Source organism: Diuraphis noxia, unplaced genomic scaffold (genome assembly GCF_037042655.1).
Source record: "Diuraphis noxia isolate RWA-SAM2 unplaced genomic scaffold, SU_Dnox_SAM2 contig0003, whole genome shotgun sequence".
Lineage (NCBI taxonomy): Eukaryota > Metazoa > Arthropoda > Insecta > Hemiptera > Aphididae > Diuraphis > Diuraphis noxia.
The window spans coordinates 9,081,185-9,101,862 of NW_028301713.1; the positions used below are offsets into that span (position 1 = coordinate 9,081,185).

Sequence of the window (20,678 nt, forward strand, 5' to 3'; positions counted from 1 at the left end):
AATAATAATTTTATACTACGTGATTACATAAAATTATGTACTCGTATATCGACTTTTCACATGGCTTTTGGGTCCGGGAAAAAATGTCGAAATATCGAAAAACGTCTAAGAGGTTTTTTATTCGTATACCGTATTAGAAAAACATCCGGTAGTCGGTTTTTTGATTTATCGATTTTCCGACCGCTTTTCACGGACCCACTTGGCTCTTGGGTCCGGGAAAAAATGTCGAAATATCGAAAAACGTCTAAGAGATTTTTTATTCGTATACAGTATTAGAATAACATCCGGTAGTCGGTTTTTTGATTTATCAATTTTTGATTAATTACTATTATTATTAAAACGTAATAAAATATGGTATTCGTTAGTCGTTCCCTACATTAAATATTTTTATTTAAATTACATTCGCGTTACTTGTAATTATTTTCATGACTAATATATTACTTTCCTTCTTCATTCAAAAAGTAGGGCTTTACAAATAACGTTAATTATTAAAAACAAAAATTATAATTGCCCACCTAATGTATATTATTTATTTTATTAAATATATTAGACAACTGTAATTGTTGTTGTATTCAATAATTATATTTTATATTTTAATTTCTTATATCATAGCCCCCCTATAGTTACGCCTATGATCGTGGTGTAGGTATATATTTTTGCATGATTGGTAGCAACATATCGGTTGACGTCGTAATGAAATTATTAAAACGTCGTAATAAAATACACTAATGTATAAGTAACCAAGAACAGACTATCCACTAACAATTATAATTTATGATTAAAATCCTCGGAAATGCATACGAATATCCGCCTGATGTGCGTGATAGACCCAGTCAAAACAACGTGTTTAATTTTAGCCATCTTTGGTGTATATTCACTGAAATCCCGTCAATTCGTCATTCCGATTTGAGTTTTCTAATCGTAAAGTAGTGTTTTTAACTTTTGTTAATTGTTATACTATACTACTATGGATATTAACACGTTGCTTCAACCAAATTGTCTGTCAGTATTTTCATTAGGTGCCTTTTTGGGGCCTGATATAACTGAAGAGCAACGTATTTCATCTGGGAGGCAAGGTAAAATTATTTTTACATATTTTGGCATTATTCCGAATGAATTTGATGTGCCTGAATGTCGTTGTGGAAGACCAATGTATCGAGTTATTGATTCCAGTCGGAAACTCGGCTACAGGTTCAAATGTGGGGGTGGCCATAAAATGAATCCAACTAAAAATACGTTTTTAGAGTATGTACATACTGCTGGAGAGTTGGGCTGCAATAAAATCGTTCAAATGATTTATTTGTGGTTAATCAATTCGGACACAGCAACGATCCAACGAGAGGTAAATTAATTTGAATTTGTATAATGCCTACATAATTACTAAGTAGAAGCATTTTATAAGTTATAAGTTGTAAATTATCTAGCAAAAGATACCTAAGACATAATTATTCTAATTTTATATTTGAATATAGCAGTTATTAGCAGTTATAGTTTTAATTAATAGTTTTTAAAATTATTGCGTCGATTAAAAATTATTTACTCTGTCCTAAAACAATAGTATATTGCTATTAATAGTATAGCAAATCATAATAGCAACCCCAATATTTTTTGCGTTCATGTATTACGATCACTGCATATCAAATAACAAAAGAATCTCGTAGACATCAGAATAGGTATTATTAATAAAACACTATTATTCTAGAGTTAAAATGTAAATTATAATTTTAATTTTAATGCCTATAAAATTCAGAACTAAGCATCCTCATTTTAGATTCTGAGCGGAGCGATATATTGATGTGTGTTTTTATTTTTTTTTTATGTCTGTCATCACGTTTTGGGGCAGTAAAAATGCTTCGATTTTTAAAATAAAATAAATATACAGTCACAATTTTTTTTATAAGAATTCAAAGTTTGAATTTTGACAACATACGTAAAAATCACAAAAATTCGCAAATTATTTTAAGCTAGAAATGCATAAAAAATTTTCTTTTTAAATCTAAGATTTAAAAATTTAATACAAGATTACTTACAAGTTTTTCAATCTTTATCACAAATAAAAATTCCACCGGAAATTCAAATTAAATTTTTATGAGCATTTGAAATTTAAATTTTTACAACATTGGATTTTCGCTTTTAGCGATTTCTTTATTTTGGTGTAACTCTAAAACAAATGACCGCAGATACTTAAAATTTTCACTGAATGTCTATATAGTCATTTTATATATTTGATAAAATTTTCAAAATATTTAGATTTGTTTTGAGTTGTTTGCTGACATTTTAATTTTTCAACTTTTTTAGTTTTTTTTTCTATAAATATCGATAAAAATTTATTTGTTCGGTAGAAAAGCTTGAAAATTTAATACAAGGCTTCTAACACATTGTAACAATATAAGTTAAGAAATATTAAAAATTCGTCCGCACGAATTTTTTTTATAAGCATTTAAAGTTCAAATTTTGACTAAATACGTAAAAATTACGGCAATGTTCATATTATCTTAGATAGAGATTCATAAAAGTTTTTCTTTTTAATTCTAAGATTTGAAAATTTTTAATAATCTATAATATATTCTAGACAGATAAACCGTCTTCGCTCAGAATCGTTTTCCGCATACAATGATATAATATCATTGGATTCATTTTTAATTCCATCCATTACAGTAACCCACTTGTAACCTACTAAACAATAGAGCGATATCCACGACTTACCCGCTTTTTTTTTTTATTGAAATTGCGTTTATGATATAACGCGCGATCTCAATAACTATATAATAATAATAATTATTATTGTATAATTTTATTATTATTATTATTATTATTAATTTGATGATACTATTGTGAATCAAGTAATTTATTTACTTATTTTCGCGGAATTTAAATAAAAAAATAAATATGTTTTTGAATAATAGGTGAATATATCTACAGACACAGCGGTTGCTTATACTGAATATTTTAGGGACGTAGCCACTAAAATAATGAACCACGACTACCTAATGATCGGCAATGAACATGATATCGTGGAAGTAGATGAGACGCATCTGTTCAGAGCTAAATACAACGTTGGGCGTGTTATGGCATGGAATGCTGTGTGGTTATTTGGTAATTGAAAATAACGATCATAAATCATAAATTAATAATTTGTGAGATAATAAATACAGAAATTTGTAATATAATTATTAAGGTGGTATAAGTCGTACTACCAAACAAGTATTTGGTGTTATAGTCCCGGACAGGTCAACTGACACGCTACTACCACTGATGCAAAAATACATTAACCAAGATGCATTTATATGTAGTGACATGTGGAGGGCTTATGGTCAATGTGGTAATATATTTAGGTAAATATTATAAAGTAATATATAAGTATTATATAGTATTATAAAAATGAAAATAAATTAATAAAATAAATTTATTAAAATAATAACCAAATAAAATTTAAAAAATATATGCAAGATTGAAACCTACCGTACATTTTTTTTTTAAATAATTGATATTTTTAATTCATTTTAGTGGTCATGGAGTGGTAAACCACTCAATAAACTTTGTTGAGCCTCCAAAAAATGAGCCACCAATTTGGGTAGGGACTGGCAGATTTAGCCAAGAATGCTTAGATAAGCAGTGGGAAGGAGTTCGGCCACCAAACCAAGAACCAATTCGCTACCACACGCAGCATATAGAAAGATCGTGGAGGGAATTAAAACGCATCTTAACAAGATGCAATTGCAAGCGGGTAGCGGATTCGTACATTGGCGAATGGATGTATCGAACCAATATACTAAATCGCCTTCCTACAACCAGCGACCGTTTCAAAAGGTTCATGAGCGACGTTGCAAGGGCATATCCGGGCATTGGATACGAACCAATGAAACGGGACATTGACGATTGTCACTGTCCAGAATGCTAGAGGTACCTTGATAAAACGGCTTTAATGTGATAAAACACATTTAAAACATCTCTTTTCAGGTTACGTCATATCCACTCATATCATACAGGGTGTCCGGCGAGAATTTACCCATTGCGATATCTCACGAAATAATAGAGATATCAAAATTCTGGTTTAAAATATGATTTACTGGGATAAGAAATACAATTATTTCATTTTTAAATTTATTTAATTGTTTGGGTAAAAAAGTTAAAAAATATATTTTTTTATTTAATTATTTCCAAAAAAATTAAAGATAGCCATTTTGTAGTTTATTTTTCTGAAAATATTGACGTTTCAAAATTTTGTTTTCATTGATTTCCTGATTTTTAATATTTTTCTAGTTTTGAAGAAATAAAATATGATTAAAAATGTATAACTATTAGGAACACGGAAGATATTCGGCCGTCTGTATGGGAATGCGTGCGGTGCGGCGGATCACATGTTTGATAACATTACGGTGTTAATTATAATAATTCGCAATTTTTCTCGAAACTAAAAAAAATATTAAAAATCAGGAAAATTATGAAAATAAAATTTTGAAACATCAATATCTTCAAAAAAATAAACTCTATAAAATGGCTCTCTTCAATTTTTTTGGAAATAATTAAATAAAAAAATGTATTTTTTAACTTTTTTACCAAAACATTAAAATTAATTAAAGTATGAAATAATTGTAGTTCTTATCCCTGTGAGTCTTATTACAAAATCAGAATTTCGATATCACCATTATTTCGGGAGATATTGCAATGGGTAAATCCTCACGGGACACCCTGTATATGAGCATGTAAATTATGATAAACTTATAATATTAATATTTTATTTCCACAGATAACTTCCACCATCCGCCACTGCGTGATTAGCACACTCATTTAAAACGGCCCTTTTTAGGGCCACCACATTTTTAAGTTCAAATAATTATATCATATTAAATGAATATATAATTAATATATATATTTAAAAATATGATATAAGAAATTAAAATATACAATATAATTATTGAATACAACAACAATTACAGTTGTCTAATATATTTAATAAAATAAATAATATACATTAGGTGGGCAATTATAATTTTTGTTTTTAATAATTAACGTTATTTGTAAAGCCCTACTTTTTGAATGAAGAAGGAAAGTAATATATTAGTCATGAAAATAATTACAAGTAACGCGAATGTAATTTAAATAAAAATATTTAATGTAGGGAACGACTAACGATGAATACCATATTTTATTACGTTTTAATAATAATAGTAATTAATCAAAAATTGATAAATCAAAAAACCGACTACCGGATGTTATTCTAATACTGTATACGAATAAAAAACCTCTTAGACGTTTTTCGATATTTCGACATTTTTTCCCGGACCCAAAAGCCAAGTGGGTCCGTGAAAAGCGGTCGGAAAATCGATAAATCAAAAAACCGACAACCGGATGTTATTCTAATACTGTATACGAATAAAAAACCTCTTAGACGTTTTTCGATATTTCGACATTTTTCCCGGACCCAAAAGCCAAGTGGGTCCGTGAAAAGTGGTCGGAAAATCGATAAATCAAAAAACCGACTACCGGATGTTTTTCTAATACGGTATACGAATAAAAAACCTCTTAGACGTTTTTCGATATTTCGACATTTTTTCCCGGACCCAAAAGCCATGTGAAAAGTCGATATACGAGTACACAATTTTATGTAATCACGTAGTATTATTGTGTTATATAAAATTATTGTTATGGCAACACTGCGTAGTATTGCTGTTGTGATAATATTGTGGCAGTGATATGGACTTAGAATTTTTTTGACGTTTTTTTCTCCGGACCCAAAAGCCAGAGTTCAACCTTTTATTTTTATCCACCACAGCGGATATTATTATCGAAATTAAACTTCTTTAAGGTCGCCAAACACTGCAGCGGCGGCGGTAAAATGCTTTTGTCTTGATGGTGCCACCAATGTGGGACGACCTTTACGGAAGGACGGTATATACCAACGCAAAACTTTTGAGAAACGCTGGGATCGTTATTTTTCCATGAAATCGCTTTCATGGAAGATATATTACCATTATATACCATTGTCCATTACCTATAATATTCGTTTACAACGACCCCGTAAATCCTATTATTTTCTTCTGAGATCATCATATTATATTTCGTTAATTATTTTCTGAGAACTTTAAAATGGTCGCCCTCAACGATTTTCAATACGTTATGGACGTGCCTTGTTATAAGTGAAAACTTTTGTACTTGGTTTGTTTACATAGTCGGAAAAAAATTTAGCTTATTGTGTTTATAGCCGCCTTCTGCAAAAGTAAAATATTGTATTGTGGTGTCTGTCATTTATCGTATTATCAGGTACCAGTATTGTGAATTATTAAAACAAAATTATGATTTTTATTTTATTTATTTTATGTATTTTAATAGTTATAACTTATAGGTCAATAGAGTAATAATCGTACCGCCACATGGTCGTTCACGCAAAAGTTTGATCATTTTAAATTTCCTTTTGTCTTATAATAATAGGTTATTATGTAAATTAATTTCAATTGAATATTTTATTCCAGTAAAACCCTAATACTCCATCGGTTGAATCATTTTAAATGAAGTTTTACTTAATCAACGCGTACTCGCAACACGCACTTTTTTTATTAACTGTGAGATTTTCCAAAGGCGTAGTCTCACTAAACAACAAATTAATCGAACATTTTTTTTTTTTTGAAAGGTATTACATAATAATAAAGGAAAAGTTTAATAACAATAACAATAAATGCTTGAATTATATGAGAATAATAATAATAATAAGGTTGTTTTATTTTTTTTAAATGTAATCGAATATACGGTTTTAAGCCAATAATACAACACTGTGCCGTATGTACCTATACTGGTTTCGACAGGACAATATATATATATAATTTAGGTAAATGTATAAAATGTTAATAATATTATGTTCTTACGTAAAATGTGTTCTCATATTGGATAGATAAATTAGGACTGCAGATAACCGTTCTATTCAGGATTATCGCGAAATGTAAACGTAGAAGTCGGAGATAGTTAATCGATTTCGGATAGCGTTGGTAACTATCATTAGGAATCGTATTTGTGAAATAATGATATATATATATATATATATAATATGATCGAGTCGGAGAATTCAAAAGGTTTATATTGTTTTCATTTTTGCTTTTATTCGTTGAATGTTTTCTGATTTGACATCGATATCGCACAGGCATGTACAATGATTTCTGTTGATTAGTATTAGTATATACCACACATCTATAGGTATTCCGTACGTGCGGATAGCATTCGTGACACTTACATTTCGAAAGACCGATCGCCGCAAGAGCGATTATATTATAGTAAAATATTTAATAACACCGATGGTTGCAGTTAATAAATGGCAATACATCGATCGGTCCAACGGTCCACAAAGAGAGGTAATTGGGAACAACGATGTGTAAAGACCGTCGTACTATATACCACGTGTATTCACTAATAAAATAAAATATAATGATTATTATACATTTCGCCTTGACATTTGCGAACTGGACGGCGCAGTGAAGCACTTTTAAACGGTTGGCGGCTAATGTACCAGAAGCGGCCTAAAAAGCGTCTGACAACAAATGCAAGTAATTTAATAATATATATACAAGCACACATAATATGTACCTATTTTATATATATGTAGGTACTTATGTATTATGTTTATAATAATATGTATGCAATATGATTTAATGACTATTTAATATACGTATATACATATATATAAATCGTATAAATTGATTTCGATTTACAGCTATGAGTGAGGCAGATATAACTATGAGCCCGATGCAACGATATAATATGCGTCAGTTCACGGTCATTTATCTATGCCTAATATATTATATATCATTTTCATAATAAATAGACGAACGATCCACCTATTATAATAATATCTTATACGCTTAGATAAACGACCACTATACGATTATTATTATTAAATTGATAAAACCACAACATTGTAGCCGGGTGCAGATGTATTACGACCTGCAGCGTATTGGTTACTGCAACTGCAGCATATGCGTTTTTATTTTATTATAATTTTTTTTTTATTGCGGTGCACTCTATATTAAACAAATTCGTCGTGATTTTTAAGCAAATCATCGTATAAACAACAAAACTATGCGTTCTTGTCAATTTTTTTTACCGTCGCAGCACATATTATATATCATGCAAACTTTTAAACCGTGACTAGACCAATAAATAAATATTATTAAATGACCTCATAATATAATATTATTATATGAACAATGTGTTATTGAGTAATTCAAGCAAATATGATAGAATATTGATGATAACATTTAAGTCGGAAGTTCGATGATGAAATGGCTCAAATGTTCATTATTAGATTGAGTTAGTTACAGTGGCGAAACCAGAGATGTGGACCCCGGGTCCGAACCCTCCTCGATTAGCACGTATAATAGTATTGTTAGTAAAAACATATTGGTACATTATTTTTATATAAATTTATATGGTATATTTTGTCCGAAGATACTCGTTTGGCACAGTACACATGTTTTTACCTGAAAATTTACACAAGAAAATGTGAAAATCCAGTTAATAAAAATGTTGACCCGAAAAATGACGTTTCGTTTGCGTACAATTATTAAATTAGACTTATATTGTAAATCGCAGTGTAAATTTCGATAAGATACACGTAATCTCAAAAGTTTTTGGTCACAAATGTTTCATACAGTTATGTAACAAATTAAATTAAGTTAAAAAAAAAAAGAAAAAAAAAAACATTTTTAATCACGCCTTTTGTATACAGCCAGTTCTAAGCCTGTAAAAATGAGAAATACAGTCTTGAATATTATTTTTGTTCGTTCTTTTGGGTTTTAGTAGACTTTTGCCATAGTTTATTTGCGCGAACGGATATCGCCCATTTTGTCAGCTAGACCCCAATATGAAAAATTTCTGACTGTACCATTGGTTAGTCGTATGATATATTTTTATGACCGTGTTTAAAATAATTTATTATTTATTAAAATTATTGTGGTGATGAACTCAATGCTTCCGAGACGCATATTGATTGATGCAGGCCTATTATATTAGGTGTAAGACGTTCCGAGTTTAATAGGTATCTCATGCACATACCCAACGAAGAGATGAGGTTGCCCCAAAGCTCGGCGGTCTGCCAAGCCAAGAAGAAGAATCCGAAGAACCGGACGACGATACCGTCCACCTGCTGGTCGGTGAGCTTGGCGTACACGGCCCCAGTCTGCGTGAGGTACGTGGCCTTGGCGGCCCACATGGGCGCGGCGCCCAGGCCCACGAGCACGCCGGCTGGCACCAGCGTGTAGAACCGCGGGTAGAACTGGGCGCCGATGTACGGTATGTAGCACAACATGGACAGGCACAGCGTCCACTTGACGGTCAGCCGCTTGATGAGGAACGTGGGCACGAATATGCAGCTGAGCACCAGCGCCGCATAGATGGCGGACAGGGACACGGTGCCCAGGCCCTCGCGGGCGTTGATCGAACTCTGCAGGTTGGCCGTGCCCTGGAACGCGGTGAACTGGACCATGAACGCCAGGCTGATGGTGGACACGTTCTTCAGGATCCGCCACTTCTCTTTGGGCGACATCTTGAACTTGCCCTTGGACTGGTCTTCGTCGCCGTCGCCGTCGGCCATGCTGCATAGCGGCGGCTTGGCAAGGCCCCCGTCGCCGGACTGTAGCATGTCATCCCGCTTGAAGCCCTGGTTCTCGTAGCCACCGACCACTGATATCGTGTACACGGCCACGTCGGACGACTGCTTGTCCTTGCTGGTGTCCTTGCCCTGTTTGGCACCGGTCTTGCTCTTCCGGTGGTGGAACAGGCTGCTGTCCACGCCGAAACTCTCGCGGCGGTCGGCTGACGCCACCATGTTGGCGTTGTCGCTGTCGAAGCGTTGCCTAACCACTGCGGTTGTAGCTGTCGCTGTCGCTGCGATCGACGATCAAAAAGACCTGTGGAGAAGATTAACAAACAACGATCGGTTAGTGATGGTGATGACAACAACAATGACAATATCATCATCGCATAAAGGTACTGTATTACATAATAATTGATAATACGTAGTTAAGACTTGGAATTGGTAGCATATTTGGGTTTTTTCCGGCGGACAGCAGTTTACCTTTTTATCGCAATCCCCTCTATAAACATAGTATCTCACGATAAACAGATTCGTTTCGTATCATCCTTACTGTATAGTCAAGTCGTAAACTCTAATTTTGATTTCTAAGCTTAAAAAATATTAGTAATATGATTTTTGCGAAAATCATAAATTCAATTTTTACGATTGTGATAAAATCTCAACAGCCCTACCTAAAATAACATACGCGTATACCCGTATACGAAGCAATAACGTTCGTTCGTTTGAATAATATATTATTGTAACGTCGACGGTGCGTTTCAGTCGCCCCTGCGTGCAGCGGTAAAATCGTGTCATGCGCGACTGATAACAAAAAACGACAACTAGGACTCGCGTTCTGCTGAAGGAATAATAATATTATTGTGCGTAATTTTCATAGCCAAGCGTTCCTCTCCACGGCAGCTATCTGCCGACCCGACGAGACACACATGTGTGTGTGGCAAAATGCCTTTCCATCGACGCCGCGAACCGGTTTTTTTTTCGCGAAAAAAATATCGTATAAGAAACACTCGAGAGAGACGATCATAATATATGCGTGTATCGTGTGCGTGTATATTATGTGTAATACGTTCTCCTATATACGTTCGTGGTGCGTCTGAAGGCTCAAACAATATAATATAATAATATTATTAAATAGGTATGTGCATTCGAATAACATTAGAGATGTGCGTAAAACTTCGAAAAAAAAATTAACGAAAAGTGTTGATTTCGTGACGACCACACCCCCTAGGACACCGTCACCGCACCACTCACCCCTAGCGTAACACGAAGTGCCACGGAGACGACCTACGTCTCGCTTACCTATATGTATGATATAAAATAAACATTAAACGTTCGAATATTAAACTGGATAACGCGATACCGATGAGACTGGTCACTGGTTACTGGTTAAAATAAAGTATATGTAAATACTATATGTATCGTAATAAATATATTTACCAACCAATATTATACTGTACACGTACCTAACCTAAGCCTATATTAAAATTTATAAGTACATGTATATGTAAAACGAGTCTGGCGCGAGGAGTGGTAAATATTAGCAAAACGAGCCGTAGTCCACTGTCCATGAGTGTTTCAAATATGTGTACGCTTGAATATTATGAGTATAATGTTTATAACATATGTTATATTATAATAGTAATCTTTACGCGTAGTCATATCTAACTATACATTATACTTATGGAGTTATCTATCTAGTATATTATACTTGTCGTATTAGCTATATTGCTGTTTTTTAAATTATAAAAGTCAAATTAAAAATATTGAACCCTAATGTGTAATTATAGATTTATAGTATATAAATCCATAAACAGGATTTCGATAAGATCTAATATCCATATATTGGTAGTACCCAATAATAGATAATACCTATTACTCAGCCACTCAGGGATATGAAATTATAAACATTAAACATGTATTGTCATTCAAAAGAGTAAGACACCAAAACGATATGAAATTGTAAAAATATTGTTTTGTAATTACATTAAATTATGTAAGATAAATATTTTCAAAAACGTTAGTCTTTTCCTATATAACTCGTGTTTTACGTTAAATGGATCACTCCGTATATACTATGTATACATGTTATACGACCCACGCGTGCGAAAAAACTAAGCTATATATATAATACAATACATGTAGCGGAAAACTTGCGCTGGACAAGGTTATACTTTCTCCCATTGTGCATTCCGGGAACCACTAAACACATACACACACATAATATGTATGTACACGTTTTATTCTGTGTATAATTATGTGTATATGTATATATGTATACCTAGGCGTACCAGCTGGCAGACGATCAGGGGACTACGGGTGCCGAGTTTCGCACAGTTTACTATATATTATTATTATTATTATTGGAGTCAAGGCAAACGCGAGTTGATTTTTGACTTTGAAATTTCCAAAATCCGTCATCCAATATCTGGGTCAAATATTAATTATATCAACAGTGTGTTATCGTGACAAGCCGTGTCTAATGTAATAATAGTACATGCGTTATGTGCTGTTTATCTATCATAATATTTTAATATACGAACATTTATATTTTGAGTGTGTGACAATTATGGGGGCATTAAAATTATTTATTTAACATAAACGTTGACAATATGTCAAGGAATTAAAATCAGTCAAAATCGTTAAAATATTATGCCATGCGTATATATTAGTTACACAATAGTCTTTCACATTAGATAATATTATTGTATTTTGTATAGGTTTAACAATATTGTATAGGTAACGTTTTACTCGAATATTAAAATGCACGCAATAATTTGTGCGAAAGTTTTTGTAAATATACTCGCGTATACGTTTTCGGAATAATCTCGCTGCTTCTGATCTGTACCCGCGACTCAAGCACGGAGTTACGTAAACTTTTGAACACTACACGGAAATTAATAATAATTCAACATTCACGATATTTACATAAATTATACAATTCTTCTATAAACGAACTGACCGTCTCAGCTGGTTTTTTTTAGTAACTGAAAACAAACGTTTTAATTTTTTTTCTTCAGTTTAGGTAAACTAAACAAATACCTACAACTGTCAACTATCTTAATAACCGTGACTCATATATTACATAGGTGCATAATGCGACCACAGTGCAATAGGGACGAGTTTATTCTCCGCGGGTTTTTCAAGTCCCTGCTGAGATCGCGACGACTATAATTTACAATAATACAATAATACAATAATTTCAATACATCTCGTAGTAATATCTGTCAGTATCTTTGTACTAAGTATTTTCTAATTATTTATAAGTCTTTTATTTAAGTAATTATTGATCAAATGTGACCAAACCACGGATTGTGTCTTGACATTTTTATTCATATAATATTATGAATCATTCCTATTCGCGGTATTCCTACTCTTATTATATTATTTTTCATTAAACTGTGCGACTCGTGACCATATCTCATCCACTCCTGTTTTAATGCTTTATATACTATTGATCACCAGATCGGAAACATAACTCACTAGTATACAATATAATGAAATTATTTTCACGGTAGGTATATAGATTTGCAAATTGTATTATTATTACCTATAATAAATCATATATGAGCTATAATCCCGTTATATGTATGTATATAGGGACATGAGTCAGTCTCCAAGTGCATGATGATTAAATATTTTTAACTCCAACCGAATAACATATTATATAGAAAACACTATGACAGTTAATGTCGGGGGCGGGCTAAATTTTCCGAAGTTCGGGCACTTGAGGTAATAATATAATATAATATTATTGTTCAAAAAACACTCGCGGGATCCGAGTGCATAATGTCACGTTTTTCGTATTTGCGACACACTCGCGTCCGACGTATTATTATGCATATTATATAAACTAGATGACCAAACCTCGGCTCGCGTTTAAATATTTTTTTCTGATATTGCTTTTCATATTTATTTTTCATTATATTGTGTGGCTTATGATTATCTTGGCGTTAGTTGGCTATCCTTGATCTGTCGTATCTATACATACAGACAGAATCTGCAGCAGTTACCTTTGTTCAATATAACTGCAGTGTCTAAAATTCAAGAATTTATCGTTACTGCACACCTTATTCCACTCACCTAAGTATTATACCAATTCCTAATATTGCACACTTTTTAATTTGCTATACGCACATTTCATAATTTCTACTGCAGCATTGCATATTATAGTATGTGCTACTACCCACAATTTTAGATCTTGTGGTATAATATAAAATATATTAGTTAAACTCAGTTAAAGTACGCGCGTTAAATGCATCGAATATAAAAGCCCATTTTTGGAAGTGGATTGCGCAATCGAACGTTTAGAAAACGGACTCGGATTTTTATTTAGACACTCGCGAGTGGTGAGATTTTCTATTTACCGGCCACATGTATAGGTAATATAGTATATAGTATTTAGCACGCGCACATAATATAATATATTTTGTAGTTGAACACGGACAAACAAGTGCGTCGGGCTAGCGGTGCAGATACCTAGGTATATTATTATTATTATTTAACGTGGTTAATGATTAACGCGTATTTACACTTGTCATTTCGTCCATACATAATATTATAGTGTACCTAATACCTACGTTGTATGAATTCTTTGTAGACATTTCGCTAACGAACGAGGAACGACACACGCCATTTAATAATAATAATAATATACCTATATGGTAATTTTACAATTTAGTCCCATCTGTAGTATGTATGTGATATGCAATATGAATGTATATATGAGTATAGAAAACAAACCTCGCTTAAACAATTGAAATCGATATGATTTTATTTAGTAAAATATTATTATTTATTAATCGCGATGAATACTTTTTTCTAAATATAGTTTTTAAACACGAGGCAGCCAATAGTTAAATATAAAGTCATATATGTGTGATATAATATATTATTATGTATTGTTCACAGCAACAAGGATATAAATTATGACTCGATCCATTTCCAATTTATTTTTTTATGTTCGGATTTTTCTTCCTTGTAGTCTATTTAACCTCTTGAAAATTGAAACGCTTCAAAAACATAAATTAAAATTACTATACTTTTAATGTCTACGTAAAGCACAAGTATCACTATTTACCAACAAAAAATATGTCTTTAAACGAAATCTCTGTGTACTGTGTAGCCATTCGAATAAAATATCTTCATATCATGACTTGTGATTGTTCTACATCTTATACATAGAAAAATTTCAACTACTCGAGTAGGTAATACTTGGATGCAGAAAATGTTAATTTTTATTTTTATAATCCCTCAGATGTTTGTTCTGTGTATAAAAATTTATAATATCGATCTTTAATTATTCTTACATTAATTTTACTTTCCAACGGTGTTGTTCTGCGACAACGAGACAGCCTAGCTATATATATAATTTATACGCAGGTAAATATACTTTTTGCGCAGACATATTAAATGTTTTTAAAAAACATTTTAACTATCTCGCGCGTGTGGTAAAACGCAAACAAGTTGAAAAAAAATAAACAATAACTCATAACAATAAATTATAATTTTAATAGTGAGACGTAGTAATAATCGTCGTATATTGATTAAATTGCTTCAACAATTTAATAATAATATATTCGTAAATGAGTGTGATTGCAAATTTTAACGTCTGTCGTAAATCTCTCTCGACGAAAAATCATTAGGTACTTCTTCCTGCATGGTTATATATATACGAGTATAGCCTCAAAATCCTCAAATATAAAAACTTTATTATTTGTTGTTAATTTTTTTAAGCGTCTCGTGTGGTACTTAGATGTTTTGAACTGTTTTTGAAACAAGGTTAAGAAATTGTGCCCAGTGGCGCTGAAAACTGCTTTCTAAAACCATCATTACAATAGTATATACATTATACATAACATATAATTTATTGGTAAGCTATAACTATAATATAGCACATATACTGTATTATATGTATCTATCTATATTAAATATGTCATAGCCGGGAAGAAGAAATGTTACCATAATATTGTTTACGAAACATCAACTATGTTGGCTGATATTCAATAAATATGCACTCAAATTAGTCAAATTGCATAACTGCTTATTATGTTCGAGTTCGAAAATTAATAATATTTATAAACTACCTAGGTATATACTGATATCATTCTATCATCAACGCGCTTGCATATAATACAACGTTTACCCATTATATACTTATTATAATATTATTTTTCAAAAGTTAAAACTTCCTCCAATAAGAGTGTTCTGAAAGTAAAGAACAACTACCTGTTGCCAATAAACACTAGTAATAAGATCGTCGTGTTATGATACAAAAATAGTTAAGATCAGTTTTTACGGAAGATCGTGTTCAGTATTAAATTGTCTTTTTGATTTTTTTGTAATGCGGAAGAAACTTAAATATTATACGCACTGTTCTGACTAGCCCAAAGAGGAATTCTGAATGCGAAACATGATGCAATGCGGTTATTGAAAATGAGTTGTTTTTTTTTAACACTTTTTAACACAACAATTAATTGGTATTAATAGGTACGTCTTGCTCACGAAAACTTAATGCGACTTATATAAAATTAATTTTTAATATACTAGAATATGTAATATGTTATTAATATTATTATATTAGCGAATCGAAAAAAAATAGGAATCATAAATCTTAAATATTGTTATTAAGCCATATGCATCACGATCAACTAATTTATCAGTTTTACGTACCCACAAAATATACAAAAATATAACAGAATTGTAATTTAAAACTTGTAATAGCATGCACTAAATGCAAAACATTTTAATTGTACTAAAAAAAAAAAAATCGTAATAATACGAATAATAAAATTAAAATAAATTACTAAACATAGTGATTTTTAATTGCAATAAAAATAAATAAGTTTAATATTATGTATGTACCCATAATACATGTATTATAATTATATGCGTAACGTTCGAGGTATCATGATACGTGATATCTGTGAAAGAAATCGAATGAAATATTTAGTCAAGTATGAAATACGCGGAAAAATCAAGGTCGACTAGCACCGAAGTACTATCAAATCGGTGAAAACAAAAAACCAACCGTTGCGGAAAAATTATAACATATAATATATTGTATATTATAATATGGCGCCTGCAGCTATATATGTTATTATATTAATATATATTATGTTGGTTAATATTATATCGTAAAGTTATACAGTGAAATGTTGTATGCAGGTTGAGTTCAAAAGAAACGATTTTTCACAAAAAAAAATGTGTTTTATAATTCCCTTCAAAGGATTAAGTATTAACCTACCAATCAAAGTGTTAGAAATATTAATACTGTACATATACCTATTCAATAGAATTGAAACAATAATTAGGTATCTATGTATATATTGCTATTATTATGCAGTATTTACCAAAACGATTGCGTCATAATGTTATAAATTCATATTAATATGATGACGATTGAAAAAAAAAGGATTCTGTAGCCGTGCTAAGCAAAAAATGTTCATAAAGATATTTTCATTGGTTAAGTGTATTTGTATCATATCAGTTTTATATTAAAAGCTAAATTGACGTACCATCTCAGCTTTAGACACGCGATTAATATTAATTTTGAAGGTATCTGATATATGTGATCTATATGTGATGATATACTTTTTTCTCCAGCTTCTCGGAGTATATAAACTCGAATGAATAGCAAAAAAGGGTATATTATGTGACATGAAAATCATTGGAGTGAAGTGAAATTAGGTAATTTTCACATTAACTTTAACTACTTATAGTAAAATCGTTTAATATATTATTTGAACTTATATCATTATTATCTTGGTGACTATTATATTATAATTTTTATGTTTAGGATGGCACAGAATTATTTAATCACTTCTTCATGTAAGTATATAAAACTAAATACCCACTGATCCTATGAAATTTGTGTATCACCCTAAACCCTCACTTCCGAAATCTATTTAGTATAATTAAATGTAAAGGATTAAATATTTTATAATATACAATATAACTCACCATACATATATTCATTCTATCAGACCCATGTTACATATTAACTATGGATCAAGTTACAATTTTTAGAATTTTCAAGTAAGTAGGTACTTTTATTAAAGATTATATTTTCAAATGATTTGTGTGTCATTTGAGAAAGTCCTATAATATGGTGATTTAATTTTTTTTTCAAACAAAAACCTTCCAATATTACTGCACATTTTTAGCTCAAGTGATTAGTTTACATATTCATATAAGTATGTATAAAGTTTTAAAACTTAAAAACTACTGGTTATTCGAATACATAAGAAACTTCAGGTTAAACAATAATTAATAACAGTCGAAAAGAAGGTTTTCGTTTAAAAAAGTCTGCATCACCACAGGACGCTACATCTCGAATGCCAAAAAAAAAACAAGTATTATGGTGTTGATTGTTGTAAATAAGACTTAAACTTAATAATCCCAAAAATCATAATTCGGCGAATCATTCCATACAATACACATTATACCATATATTATATTATACACGTGACGATTCCGTTATAAACTTGAACCGTTCTCGAGGTATAACCTACATGTAACATATTATTATTATCTTAATACTTAAACTCATATTATAGATATGTGTATACACTATATATGCTTGTACACCGTCGCGCTTGTATGCTCGTAAGTAATAAAGTTGTTTTTTACGAGATGTCTCCGACTGGCGCCGATATATTTGCAGTATTATGATGATGTTTAACGTATTATGTATAGGTAGATACTCGTATTTCGATGGTCCAGACTCAATAATGTTATACCTGCAGCAGTTTTGCACACAACACTAGCGCTGTATAGGTTTAGGTACGTTGTAAATTAAAATGATAAAAATAATATATTTACGCCTTGAACAGTTGAACTTGACGAGACATGCGACACGCGTCGGCCTCTTCTCTCCACCTGCACTGGACCGCCACGCGAAAGTGTACACGTCGCGTTAAACTATTGAAGCGTTGAAAAAAATTTAAAAAAACACTCGTCTACTCTTTGATATCTATCGTATCCCACAGAGGCTGCCGAAGACGTCTTTCTACTATACTCGATACAAGTAATACAGATACGCTAAAAACGTGAAAATATATACGACTATATTATTATTCTACCTATATAATTATATTATTATAGCGTGATTTCGAATAAGCTGAAAACGCCGATTTGACGAAATATATATATATATATATAATATGTTTAGTGATATCTGTTATAAACCTGTGTACATCTGTATATACCAACGCGACCTAGGTATTGTGAAAAAATGTTGTGTGTACAAAGTTGTTTATAACTACTCTATCGTGTTTGTTTCTCAAAAAATCATCTTCATATCCCTAATTTCTATATTATGCTACATAGCGCACAACTTCAATATATTACCGATACGAGTAATCTCGAGCCTATTATCCGACTGTTAATTTTTTTTACATAATATATAATTAATTCCACGAAAACTAATCGAATTAGAAGCGAAAAACGAACGAGGCATAACGGCTACTACTACTAATTTTTTTAATATCCGACAATTTTAAAACCATTATATTTTTTTTTCATCGTACATTGAAACATTATGCGTGTACAGCAGTAATAATATTAATCATTATAATATCAATTACCTAATCATGTATGCTACTTAATTACTCGTCAAATGTATATTATAGGTATTAGATACACGAGAACGGAAGTAAAATTGTCATATAAAAACGGAAAATAAATAAAATAACCATTGATACTATTTGCAATGTATGAGAAGCACTATAATTGGATTCATTTTGTGTTTGGCGTGTTTTAGCATAAAATAATATTATTTTTATTATAGAAGGGCGGACGCTTCATGAACGGTAATAATAATATAATTTATTTCTGGATTATTTTATGATTTTTATAACATGCATTTAATTAATTATGATACACCACTACCATTGTCGCGTTCGAATGTATTTATCTACAAGATAACTCAATAGTTAAAAATAAATAAATGTTATTAGGTGCAATTTAATTTAATATTTTAATATCATAGCAGCGGAAAATAACTCTATTGAAAAGTTGTAATATAAGTTCTATTGGAGACACATTTTATTGAAATACAAGACTATGATCTATAGATCGCATAAAATCGATATTATGAATCGTATAGTATAACAATATATTATTCTCGTATTATTATTATTATTATTAATTTAGCATATGTAATGTACGTACATCGTAACGAATTATTTTATGTCTGTCATTTAACATGTATATATGTTGTCGTTTTAAGCAGAAATGTAGAAACAATGGAATTTTCAAAATATACCTATATTATATTATTCAATAAGTAAATACTGATGCAATGCAAATGGAAAATATAGGTATAACGGTTAAAATGAAAAATCATTTAGAAATGTCAACAAACGCAAATTATACGGAATTAAGCGCAACATAATACTTTAAGGCTAATAATTTTTTAATACATACTTAAGATTATGTTTAATTTTAGATATTCAATGCACATGTATATAGGCACCTAACTGGGACACATATTTAGTATCGCAATCGTATACTACATTTTCGTACTGTATGTGGAATATTTTAGCAATTGATAAAACTAATTTTTCTGATACACACACACACACACACACACACACACACACAGGCAACCGACGCAATGACCGAAAACATTAACTTATATTATATTACTTTAATATTTTTTAGGTATGTATTAATAAAGGTTTGATCAGATACGTGTAAATATATATATTATGATTATTATAATACATTATACCTACATGTATGTAGTGTGAACAATTATACTGCAATATTGGTGCCCGGTGGTACCCATTTAATAATAATATAAGTAGCAATATATTCGAAGTAAGAAAAAAAAATTAAACCTAGAATGTATATAATAATAATATTACTATAATAATAATTTAACGATTGTTGTGATTTCAGTTCAGTACTGCTATGTAATATGGTAATAATAATTGTGTGTCTTCTTAGTTAATTGCTGCTCAACCAGCCGCGGAATTGCTCAATAATGAAACGGTTTCGACCTCAACGCGACGATAATGAAATCGTGTAATTTTATACATTTTAGTTTTCAATCGGGTGGTTTAAAATGAATTGAACCTAGTGGCATCTGATG

At 31.1% G+C, this 20,678-nt stretch overlaps 2 protein-coding genes across 3 annotated transcripts in view; one reads left to right on the forward strand and one right to left on the reverse strand.

Moving 5' to 3' along the window:
* LOC107169706 (UNC93-like protein) overlaps nt 1–20,678 on the reverse strand; it is a 58,827-nt gene that overhangs the window by 37,160 nt on the left and 989 nt on the right. Inside the window, exon 2 of the mRNA XM_089222570.1 lies at nt 9,043–9,896. Coding sequence (XP_089078696.1) covers nt 9,043–9,814 — 772 coding nt within the window. The 5' untranslated portion in view covers nt 9,815–9,896. The remainder of the gene's footprint in view (nt 1–9,042; nt 9,897–20,678) is intronic.
* LOC149056675 (uncharacterized) lies at nt 616–4,934 on the forward strand. 2 transcript variants are annotated; one of them, XR_016190807.1, is made up of 5 exons: nt 616–1,342; nt 2,907–3,096; nt 3,179–3,335; nt 3,508–3,960; nt 4,751–4,934. XR_016190807.1 is itself a non-coding variant. In XM_089222571.1 (5 exons), the coding sequence occupies exons 1-4, from the start codon at nt 968–970 to the stop codon at nt 3,899–3,901; spliced, it is 1,116 nt and encodes a 371-aa protein (XP_089078697.1). In that variant the 5' UTR covers nt 621–967; the 3' UTR covers nt 3,902–3,903; nt 4,751–4,934. The 2 variants fall into 2 exon arrangements, 1 of the variants encoding a protein (XP_089078697.1); XM_089222571.1 differs by having other exon boundaries at nt 621–1,342; nt 3,508–3,903.